The sequence below is a fragment of the Acromyrmex echinatior genome, chromosome 17, assembly GCF_024713525.1.
Source record: "Acromyrmex echinatior isolate Ae372 chromosome 17, ASM2471352v2, whole genome shotgun sequence".
NCBI lineage: Eukaryota > Metazoa > Arthropoda > Insecta > Hymenoptera > Formicidae > Acromyrmex > Acromyrmex echinatior.
Window position 1 is genome coordinate 1,588,236 of NC_141868.1, and position 13,442 is coordinate 1,601,677.

General features: G+C 28.1%; 1 protein-coding gene across 1 annotated transcript in view; it reads left to right on the plus strand.

Annotated features, from left to right (window-relative positions):
- The window catches only part of LOC105152109 (otoferlin), an 89,423-nt gene that overhangs the window by 17,326 nt on the left and 58,655 nt on the right, over positions 1-13,442 (plus strand). Inside the window, exons 17-22 of the mRNA XM_087415258.1 lie at positions 358-692; positions 4,562-4,692; positions 8,920-9,107; positions 9,808-10,043; positions 10,431-10,603; positions 10,910-11,010. Of these exons, the coding sequence (XP_087271384.1) occupies positions 358-692; positions 4,562-4,692; positions 8,920-9,107; positions 9,808-10,043; positions 10,431-10,603; positions 10,910-11,010 (1,164 nt within the window). The remainder of the gene's footprint in view (positions 1-357; positions 693-4,561; positions 4,693-8,919; positions 9,108-9,807; positions 10,044-10,430; positions 10,604-10,909; positions 11,011-13,442) is intronic.

Genomic DNA, 13,442 nt, shown 5'->3' on the forward strand with positions numbered 1-13,442 from the left:
TGGAATAAAAATGTATATGTTCTGAATCTTAATAAGTATACTTTAATACTGGAATAAAAATTATTAAATTCGACTTGCTTATTATACAGTTGCTTTTTTTGGTAAAATTTTATAATATTCTTCAACTTATTTTTAGTATAATATGAGTATTAATGAGTTCTTCTAAAATTTGTTACAGGTATATTATAAAAAAATTATTTGCAAAAAAAAAGATAAATTATTTTTAAAAGAAAAAAATAAATTAAGGAATCACCTTTCTAAGCAGTGATATTTTTGTGTAGTCTTCATAATCAATTTCGAGTAACCATAAAAAAGATTTATTAATACGATTATCCTCAAGTTATTACTACTTGATAGAGTGTTCGAGATGGAGGCAAGCTTCCCACAGGATTATATGCTGGAGATTCAAGTGTGGGATTTCGATGTTACGACAGCTGATGATTTGATTGGTGTGACGCGAATTGACATCGAAAATCGATTTTATAGTCGACATCGGGCACATTGTGGAATCGCAAATGTTTATAGCACCACTGGTTACAATGTCTGGAGGGATCGAGAGAAACCTGTACAGATTCTGGAGCTTCTCTGTAGGAAGAACAATTTACCGCTACCGGAATACGGAGAACACGAAATTAAGATTGGCAAGCAATCATTTCCCTTTCACGCCGTGATCGAACGCGAAGGCGAAGTAGGTAAGTAATATCTCTGTCGGTTGAGAATTATTATTGTGACTGCTAAGTGATATTGCGGTAGAGAGTTCATATCCTGATATAACTCAAACACTTATTCATTTGTGATTTACAATTCAAATAGAAGATGGAGGATCGTATTTACCTATAATAACCATTACTTGTTTGAATCTTATCTCAAAATCTTAATAGATGAGATATTCAGAATGAATATCCGAAAGTTGTACAAACTAAAAGTAACATAACATCAATGTTATAATTTCTCAACAATATAAATGTAATATATAACACACTTATACATAACAGTTACATTGTGAAGTGTGAAATTATAATAAATTGATGTCATGCTATATCGTTAGTCTGTGGGAAGAAAAATGTTTCAAAAATTTTTGATTTGCTTTCTTTTGTATAGAGAAGCTAAATAGTAAGTCTTACATAATCTTTCTGAAATTAATAAATCAATAAATTTAAAAAAAAATTGTATCTTTGATTTTAAATAAAAATAAATAAATAATAGGGTAAAGTCGACTATTATGGGATGGGCTCCTAATATGAAATAATAGGGTTTCTGCTAAATTAATAAATATACAGGGTGGGCCATCTATTGGTACGTTTTTAAAAATGCGATCAAATGAGCATACATTGATATTTTTTATTAATTTTTTTTTTGTTGTGAAGCTAAAAGTATCCGCGTCAAGAATGAAAAACGATTTCGTTCATGTGGCTCCCTCTACTGGCCTTACAGTATGCCATTCGGTCACCCCAATTATTAATGACATTTTGGACTACCTCGGCGCCAATTTCACTCAAAACAGTCGTAATATTGTTTTTCAAAGCTGGAATTGTCTCACACTTTGGGCCACAGCCTCAATATTCTCGGGTGTGCGCACTGTCCGAGCTCTGGGACCACTTCTGTCATCCACTAACATCCCTTTCTCACGAACTTTCCTCACCAATTTGCGTATAGCTCCTTCGGTGGGTGCTCTATCACGACCCATATTTCTTTTCAAAATTCGTACAGTTTCGGCGACACAGCACTGACTTTGAAAATAAGTTTTTAAAATTTCAAAACGCTCTTCAAGAGAAAACATGTTGTTTCGTGCCGCGGACGGTATGACTAATAAACTGTCAAAATTTCGGGTCTGTAGCTCGTTCGGTGTTGCCATACGACGAAATTCAAAAACGTACCAATAGATGGCCCACCCTGTATGTGATTGATTCTATAATGAACTTTTTATTTTTAAAGTAAAATAATTTTGTTATTAGAAAATGCATTATTAGATCATGTGTGTCATTACAAAAAAGATTTGTGAAATTGGATATTGTCAAATTTTATCGAGGTTAGTCTTTAAATTTTCTTTTATTGTATAAAAATAAATATTTGATAACAAAGTCTACAAAGACAAAAATGATGATTATGATTAATCACATTGCGTGTGTAAAATTAATATGCAAAAATCGCACGGCATTTTCGATATTAATAGTACGATAATAACTCAAGAGGCTTGTATTGCAAATGATAATAATCATATTTGTATGTATAACAAGCACTGTGGCGTTGTGTATTTTATCACCGGAAAATATTTAATAAATCAGAAATTTAACAAAATAAATGCACGCTGAATCGTATTTATTATATTTTAAACCAATTATTAATAAATGATTTATACGCGGCACAATTATGCACGGTTTTGTTTTGTTTAAATTGTTCAACTTGATAAATAAAAAATTGCATTTAAATGACATCGACAGATTCAAATTACGAGTGAAATGTATCTGCATTCATGTATCTTTACAAAACAATTATTATCTGCGAATATCAAGGCACACAGGAATTTATAATACTTATATCTATCGCTTCTGTACAGGATGTGAATACATCGAATATTTAAAAATAAGTGATTCGACATGCTTGCACATCGTTAATCATAAGACTCAGTTGATCGAGAATTGCTAATGAATAGCTAATGGTTTGGAAGAAGTTATCGTTATTTTATGAAGTGAGGTTGACACTTGCCATGCGCATAATATAACATGGCGAGGTTTGTGTAAACTTGTAAACAGCACGTCGTACATTGTAAAAACAAGCATCAAGGCTACGTGCCAGCCGATTTGTTATCATCCGAAATATTTAATGTTGTACAGGATGATTAAAAAATAAGTACCAGACTTGAATATCCTGAAAACAAGACATTTGAGAAAATGTTTTATACAAAATTATAAGATTTCAACAAATGCATTAACAGTAATATCTATTTGCTCTTAAAGTATTTTTCTGATCAAATTGTAAATAATTTTAATTTTTTAAAAATAATGTTAGATTTTAAATTAATGATACAATGTACAATAATTAATTTTATATATATTATAAATCACATAGATTTCCATATTAATAATTAATATGCAATATAAGAAATTATTGTCCATTATTTATACAATATAACAATACATTTCTAGTTGTAATGTTTTAACAATTGTTTTCTGAATTTGAAATCAAGAATAATTGTTTTGTGAATAATTGTTTCGTGAATAATTAAAATTATTTCAACATGTAATTTGTTTTCAAATTATCTTTAAGAAATATCTAAGAAATATAGAATTCTACCCGATTTAATGCTCAAGTGACTATGATATAAGATTAAAAAGTTTAAAATATATGGAAATACGATTCTCTCATAGAAAAAATAGAATTTAGTTTGTTCCAAGACAAACTTTGAGTTTTTCAATTGAATCACAATTACGAATGAATAACATAAATGTGCAATTTAAGTTACATCTCACCGATGATTGATTTTTAAATACATTGTAAAGGATAATGTTCTGACAATTCCTCACAAATATTAAATGGAATACAACAAAATTTCATAATAAGTGAGAAACGACATTAGTTTAAGACATATTACGAACAGTGAAGTTTGAATACCCGAAAAAATAACAGTGTAATTATAAACCTCGCTTCGCTTTGTAAGCAAAAGGAATATGGAATGATTCTCGTGTGAAAAGTTGTAAATTCATGGAACTTTGTTTTACGTGGAAAGTATACTTATACAAGTCTTATTGTGAAATTTTAATTTGTTATATCTTCTAAAGCAATACTGTCCTCTACTGAATTTTAGAAAATTTTTAGAACACTTTCCTACAATATATCTAAAAACCCCATAAAATTGATGAAGTAAAACTGCACATTTATTAGTTACAGCAATATTACTGTAAACTTTTTTTTGTGCTGTATAAAAAATATCAGACAGTATTTATCATTCATTGATGTTTATTATTCATCATCGATGATTTAACTCATTTCTAATGATTAAAATCATTTCTCTGGCTGGATAGACTACTTTGATACCTCCTAACATTCCTAACAATTGTTATTGACCCAACTAAATCTCTGGAAGTGAGTTATAATAGAGAAACTGAGATCAATATGTCATGACCACATCTCTGGAGTTTATCCCGAAGAGAAAGACTGATAAGCGATAAATATATATTTACATTGAACATATTTGGATTTCAATGTATTTGATTGTATTCTTAGGTAATTTGCTGATTCCCCTCTGACAGTCTTTTTTTAGCTAATATTATTAGGTGTTGGAATTAATTCGTAGCGTTTTACAAGTGATGGGAAGTACTTTCATTAATGTATTTTTTAATGCTCATGTGAAATAAATAACATTCTTTCATTAAAAAACGCTACGAATTAATTCCAACACCTAATAGATTCATTAGTTTATTATTTCAATATTCATTATTAATCTCGAGAGATCCAAAAATAAACAAAATTCTTTTTTGTAAATTTGTATTACACACACAAAAAGAGAAATAAGAAACTGACTTTAAGAAACTTACACTAAATAATCAATGTGCGCCGACAGACAGAGAAGAATACATGGCTCTCAGTGTACTTCATCACTGGCAAGATTTTCCTATTTGCGGATGCGCTCTGGTACCGGAGCACGTCGAGAGACGGCCACTTTTCAACGTTAAGAGACCCGGTCTTGAGCAGGTTGCATGAAATACAACGTCTGACCATGAAAAGTAACTCCGTTCGTTAGGAATCCGACCGTATCCGTGATACATTCTCCCCTGGAAGAATAATTTTTCTATTTTAATTAATCTCACTTATCAAATGAGTTACATTTCTCCCATCAGATTAAAAATCATCGCGAAATACTTTGGTCTATATATGAATAAGTCCGATGTTTTCTATTGTTACTGTTGACAAAATGCACTACAATGACATAATGATAAAAGAATACATTAAAAAATATATAATTGAAATTGAAAGTCTTGATATAATGATAAAAATATCACAATTTCAATAGTTTTCAAGTTATAAGTGCAATTATAAAATTGATATATTGCGTATTAATTTAAAGGAAAGTCATCGATACAAATCTTCTAAAGTTTGCTTTGTTCAGGAATTAAAAAATTAAGAAAGAAAAAGAAAATGTTAAAATAGAGCATTTTTTATTTTTATGATGAAACCTAAATTCATCATTCGAAACCGTTGAAATCCTTTATCTCCTAGAAAAATAAAATAACAATTATTTATCTACAATTATTTATCTAGATCTAGGAAACATTACAAAAATTAGATTTATTATTTATTGTGCTAAAATAAAATGTTTTTAGTTTTGTACCATTGAAGTGTCTTTAAAATAAAATTAATTGCATATTTATGTGTTGGAAAGTGAATGGTAAAGTAGAGAACGTAATTTTCTTGATTTACATTAAATATAATGTCCCATTTTATTTTAACATTCAAACATATGGAAATCAGAGTTTTTGAAAAAGAATGTTTTAGATCAAAGATCCCTGTCCCTCAGTGGGACTTTGTGCGAGATATCACTCGGGATGGATTGATAGAAGAAGAGTGATAGATGAAGAGTGATTCTCTCTCTTAACGACAAGCTGTCAATTAAAATTACAACTGATAAAAGGAAAGTCGTACATGAGCTAATGATTCGGACTGATGTGTGACAGTTAATCATGAGATTATAAAGCGTAGAGAATATTATATTATTTGTATCAGCCAAATATAACATTATAATTACCTTGTGGCTGCTTCGTTGTCCAATGACTGGATTCCCAATCTCTCCCTTTTCTCTTATTACACGTTTATGACATTTATATAACTGGTATCCGTGAAAATATGCTAATTACGCGGTGCATTAATTATCAGAATGTGACAAATTTCGGGGGATTTTATCTCTCAAATCAGTGGTATTTATACACTAACCAAAGTTACTCTATGCGCAGATAGCGAACATTAAAATATGAAATTGATAATTATAATTTTGCTTATTAATTAAATATCGCGACGCTGTTCAATTCGTAATCAATTTGAAATTCTGTACACGTGACATTTGGTTAATAAACAAAAAATTAGCGATTTCACATACATGCAACACAATACGACAAATTAATTGTTAACTAAAGCGTAATGGAACGTTGAGAAATATGAAATTGAGATGATGACTCAGTATCGCACACGTGCAGCATTGAACAAATAATATCTCGCGGAATTCTATACGCAGTAGATATAATAAACAATATACACCTAACACGCCGAATACGTGCTTTCTGTAATTTGAATCTACCGATACGTGTATCATTCGGCGTCCTTAATGTGAAAATAATAGTAAAATTGTATTTTAATCAATGAAAATTTGATATCTGTGTTAGCTACAAAGAGAGAAAGATTTATTTGAATTCAAAACTCCTATTTATGTTTATTTTATTGAAACAATTTAATTTTGAATGAAAACTATTTTGTTTAATTTCAAAACTTTAGATTGAATGCAATCAATTATGTTTTTTAATTTCCAGAATCAATTTGTTTGGACTATTTTAATGATTACATTTATTAAATTTACAGAATCTTTCTCTCTGAATAGACTACGCATTGGAATTTGAGGATAGAGAATTGAAAATTGGAATTTCACTAATCAGAATAAAATTAATTGGATTAAAATTATCCAATTGGTTAAAGTTTAATCTCTCATTCGTCAGTTTACAATGCGTAGTATGACACAGACTTTAAGGTCTGCATTGAGAACACGAATTGAATTCGGAATGTGAACTACAAATTAGATTGATTGATCAATGATTCACAGTTCGCAATACGAATCCAATCCTTATTCATACATAGTGTAACACGGGCTTTAAAGAGTAGGACGCGATATACTCGAATCCGAGCTGAAGAAATAATTACCTCGTGTGAATAACACGAGACGATAATTTATGGTTGACATTCATAGTCAGTTCTCATATTTATGACTGTCTTAAGTACAGTCCCTTAAAATGTCATAAATCAATCACAGAGCCGTGTATTAGCATCAAGACATTATTTAAGACATTACTTAAGACAATCTGAAACAAGAACGATCTCTAAAACTCCCGTGTTCTGTTGCTCCAATTTCTCTACAATATTCTTCTACATAATACGAATAAAATGAAAGAAAATAAAAGAATAAAATAAAAGAAATAAGAATAGCTTTTTCTATATAAGAATAAATAAAAAATGAAAATGCTCCATCTATACGAGCTTCCACGATTATTTAGCGTAAATAATATATCTTATTGCCTTATAAATACACACATTTTACTTATTTTTGATAATACAAGTAAATCGCGCGGAAGTAGTGTGCTTCGATAATATAATAAATGGGTTTAAAAATTTAATTGTGAAAGTTAATAGAAAATTGACAATCGCTAATTATTTAGAGGGATTAACCGAGTTTTGCGAAGTGTGATAATGCGACACACGCGCTGCTGCCTATCCATTCGAGCCTGCGAATGATAGCACGACGACCTTGTAAATACGTCGTACGTCGACAAACACCAAGGCTACATGCCAGTCAAATCAAACACTCGAAATATTCGATGCTTTATAAAATAAAATCACGCCGAATTCAATAATTTCTATTCTTGATAAATAGATTACCGCTGTACTTTAATATAAAAATGAAATTTATAATAAAACATATTCGCATACATTAAATTATTATTAACGTTATTAATTATTATACATCAAATTTTTACGTTCTTTATAAGAAACATACGATTTTATTAATAATCCTTTTCATAAATTTAATAAATAAGAAATAAAATTAAGTTTTCGCGTAAAATGTAGCGTGACTGATTCTTTTTTTTTATTTTGTAAAGTTATATTACAGTTAAAACTAATAATAATAATGTTACTACAGATAATAATAATTTGAATACTAATGTCATAATTATTATACAATTTTATTCATTACAAAACGTAGATATATTTCTAAATTAGATTTTCAATTACCTTTAATAATTATTTTAAATAGAGTAATTAATTGTGATTATTTAAATTTTTATTAAGGAAAGAGATTAAACAATTAGTTGATTATGAAAGTATATTTAATGCTTAACTATAAAAAATTAAAAAAACAAAATAAGTTGTAAAAATAAAATATATTCTAAAAATCGATATACTACATATAAATTGATATAAACTTTAAATGCGATGTTGACCATTTATAACTTGAAAATGACTACGATATTTTTACATTAGATGAATATTTCTTTTACAGATAACATTATCGAAAAAACTAAAAGCTTTGAATAAAAAGCCCCGTAAAATTCAGTTTTTTAATCTTGAAAGTTTTTTACTCCGATATGTATTTTCTTTATAATAATAATAATCTTTATTTGACGTCATATTTTTAGAATAAAATTTTTATAATCACACGTCCAAATAATTTTCTTTAAATAACTGTAAATAATCAAAATTCGTAATGTAATGACTAATTGTAAGTGATAATCATAGATATAGTTACGTTTAATATCTAATATTGTTAGATCCCATTTAAAAAATATATAAGTTTATCAATTTATTAGATACTGTAACAATGTAAAAACATTTCTATTTTAATATTTATTTAAAATTTTAAAGATATTAAATATCTTAGATTAAACCTTAGATATTAATCGTATAATTGAGAAAAAAATATTAAATTTTTATAAATATTTGATTGAATAATATCAGTCATATATTTACCAAATGTAAACATATATTTATTTACAAGAACCATTAATTTAATCTAATTATTATCATTTATTATTTAGCAAATATTTATTTTTCATGAATAAATGTTGATAGTATGATTCAAACAATTATTTATTAAAATTTAGTACATTTTTCTCGCAATGCACGATTATATTATAAGTTTTCTGTATAAAAATGGCATTTTAGGGCAAACTCGAAATGTGGATCGACATGTTTCGAATAGAACAATTGCCACCGAAACCGGCGGTCAACATTGCTCCCCCAATACCGGAGGAATATGAAATTCGCGTTATTGTTTGGAATACCGAAGACGTGCCATTGACTGAGAGCCAATTTCTCACCGGAGAAAAATGTTCTGACATTTATGTCAAAGGGTATGTCACTATACGTATAAGATCGATGGGTGAAGATATATCATTAAACTTATCTAATTATATATAATAACAATAAAAGAAGCGTTGGAATGACATCCGAGAGTTTCGATTAAATTATCATTATTATAGATATTACATTATTACTCACGATTAATTAGCTCTCCTGATTAATAATTTATAAGTGTACCAAGACAATATTTTCGATCATATTTAATGCAGACATTTCAATTTATTAAATTGGAACAAAAATCGAAAATCAAACGTGGAAATTGCAAATTATCTTGTGATATTTAGAGGTAATATTGGAGACAATTTTTGCGAATTCGAATATATCTTGCTTTAAATTTTTCATTTTCAATTCATAAATTTTAATTTAGGATATCGTAAATGCAATTTAAATCATCTATTTATTGATTCTTCCGCTTTAATATAGTTTGCGAATAAATTCGTCTTTAATTTTTATTATTGTATCAAATATATAGAGTTAAAATTTTCAAACGTAATGATTTAAATATCTCGAAAAATAAAGGAGATACGGAAAAACATTTCAGAATTTTTTGTTTCCAACAATAATTTCATTTTTAATCAATTATTAATAATTTTCATTCTAATGCAATAAAATAACTGACTTTACGATAAGGATGATCGATCAATTCGCTATTATCAAGTTCGCTATGTATTCGAAATAATATATGCGTAGATGGATTCAATACGAGAATTACCAAAAAACCGACGTCCACTATAACTCTCTGACCGGTGAGGGTAATTTCAACTGGAGATTCGTATTTCGCGTCACATATTCAAAAGGCGAGCATGTCATGATAGTTCGTCGAAAAATGTCTGTGTTCGCCAAAAATGAAGTCGAGGAGAAGTTGCCTTGCAAGCTTCATCTACAAGTCTGGGACAGTGATCATTTTTCTTCGGATGATTTTCTAGGTAAAATAGTCATCAATTTGTTTCAATATAGAAACGTTTAAAATATCGATTGATGATTGTAGCCGATTAAACTAAATGAATCTCGCATGCCATACAATACCCGATAAAATACTCGATACAAAACAATCACATAATTCATTTTATACTCAATTATTTTTAAATCAACTTGGATACATATGTAAATTTAGTTTGTATAAATTGTAGAACAATTTTTTATTTATATTTACAATATAAATAAAAAATTTTGCGCGTAAAGAGAAAACTGTATTTCGTGAAACAAAAATTATTTACATATCTGGAAAAATAAATTATACCAAGCTTATAATTAATTGAAGTATCATATTGTATAAATGTTACAATAGTCTTCGATAAATCAACGTGTTGCAGGAGAGTTGACACTAGACCTGTCCAGAATGCCGCGTGGAAGTTCAAACTCCAAAAACTGTACGCTGAAATTACTTGAACCGCAATTACCTACAATAAATTTATTCAAAGTTACTCATACTAAAGCTTGGTGGCCTTTTATGTGTGGTATTGACAGCGATAGATATATTCAAGCGGTAAAATGTTACAAAATTACAAAGGTTTTGATTAAATTATAAAACAAATATATGTATAATTATATCATCAATGTGCATAATTAGATGAGGACTATTTTGTGAAGAAAGATAAAAATAATAGGTCTGCTTTTTATCGCTTTGATAAATTTGAACCGATACAATAAGTTGAAGTGAAACAAACGTATATTTGTTTCACTTTAACTTATTGCACTATGTGTACTTTCAGAAAGTGCAGTAATAGAAAACAGATCTAAAATTATTAGATAATATTTCATAGTATGATAATTATATCCTCTTTCACTGTAGGGTAAAATTGAATTGGAAATATCCGTGTTAAAAGCAATAGATGCAGATAATCAACCGGCAGGCCAAGGAAGGGATCCACCTCAAAATCTTCCATCTCCGAGGTTCATCTCTTCTCACTCTAATTTTATTTATATCCTTACGTTTACTTGAATTATAATTAAACATTTAAGTTAATATAGAGATTAAAATTAAATGCGTTTAAATATCATTTCTTTAATAATCTAAATTCTATTTTGATAAAATTAATCCGCTTAATCCTCTTCTATATTCAATATATTTCCAATTATTAGTTATTATCGAGAATTATTGTTACTATGGCATTATATTGTGATTTACAGACGACCTGATACTTCATTCTCTTGGTTCCGTAATCCATGGAGAGCGTGTTATTTCGTTGTTTGTCGTTATTATAAATGGCGAATACTATGCTGTCTTATGTGTACACTATTTGTGCTTTTAATAGTATGCGGAATTTACGCTTTTCCAGGATACCTTGTTAAACGTCTCTTAGGCGCTTAGTTTTTTGTGAAGCAATATATTTATATAACAAACGTATATATGAATACCTCTAATTGTAAGTCATATTTCATAAATATAAAAATTAATGTAAGTAATTATATATGGTAATTTATATGAAAATAATAAATCAATAACCATGTTCGCTTTCTATTGTGTTCATCTGTTTTTACTAAAAATATTAAAGTTATTAAATTATAAATAATAAATTATTCACAAAAATGGATATACATATATATACATAATTAATATAAAACGTAGAAATATGTTTCTTTCATTACACGCACACAACTTTGCGAATTTTTTTTACTTTCCGAAATAGAGATACAGAATTAATTTTCTCAAATCTTATATGTTTCCTAATAATGGTACAATTTTTTTATATTTAAGAAGTAGATCATATTAAAAATCAGGTTATTTTTGTTATTTAACTTTCCATGACTCTCTATAGCCTCCCAGCACAAACGATTAAGCAATATGCTGCGTATCAACATAGTCCTTTCAACGATCGATGATTAACCATCTATATTTCGTGCTATGCGTATATTGCTAGTATAACAGATCTTCGTATAACGTGCAGGCGATACATTCTGCATTGTATTACTGATTGTGAGAGATAAAAGTGGTTGCAATTACAATACTATAATTTAATTATTACAATTACTACAATCATTTTTACAATTATATATATTTATGTAATTGTTTTAACTATGCAAATATATAATTACACAATTGTGCTAATAATATAGCCTACTGCTTAAAAATTTATAGCTTTTCTTAATATAATAATTATTATCATCATATAAATAGCAAGCGAATGTTAAGAAATTGTTATATTCATTAGAATTGCAATTACATTTACTGAACAAAAATGTTTATTTTATTTACCGTTTATATTTTCTATATCAGTATTTGAAATTATCATAAATTACAGTAGAATTTTTTTATGTTTGAGATAACTACTATACAGATAAGATTATTATTACTAACACTGTAGAAGTAATAATCATAAAAATAGAGCTACAAGCTTTATCGCTGCAAAAAAATGCCTAAAAATTTTTGTCTGAATTTTTAAATCTGAGTTTCTGAAAATAATGTTACATAATCTGTCTTAATTATTAAAATAGTTTCTATAAATGTGTCTGAAACATGTAGAATTGGTGTCTAAAAAATTAGACAATATATTTGAAAGCAGCAATGTTTAAAGTCGGACAGACTGTGGTTTTATAACTCGATGAGTGGATGTTTTTTGCTTTCTTTAGTCAAATTTTTCAATGTTATTCTGTTGCTAAAGATTAATAATAAGCAATTTAATAAAATTTTACGAAGAAACTTGAAATTTTAACTACTTTAAATGAAGTATAAATGTTCAGACACCAAAATTAGAAATATTCAGACAACTTGTTTGAAATTCTTTTGTCTGAATTTATCTTGAAAAATGTCTGAACTTTTTATTAAGCATTGAAATCGGAAATTTTCCGACTGTGATAAGAAATTCAAGATTAAGAAAAAAATTAAAAAATCAAAGAATATGTGTTTATTTGTTACCAAATTTGATGTTCACACATGTGAGTGTGTGCGTGTGCACGCGTACGTGCATGTATTTCTCGCAAAGAATAAAAAGTAGTGTGATTTTATCGTAAGGACTGCGAATAAAATAAACAAGCAATTAGTTGCTGTAATATAATAGATAAATTGACTCTCTGATCGATGTATTGCTGTTGCCTGCCTAACTCCATTGTCAAATTAGACATTCGTTCTTGTTGATCGGACAGACACATCAGGGAAATACGTTAATTGAAATTTTACGTACTAATTAACACATTATGATACTCGGTTGTCACTTCCCACGATATTCTCTATGTATCCTTTTGGTGCGTTGTATATGATTCAATAACTTTAAGATCTCTTTAAGAATTCTATAGACACATCTTTAAGATATTTCATAAAGAATTCTGAAAGTTATACAATCATGCATTATACATATTATATCATTTTTATGAAACTTGGCTTATGA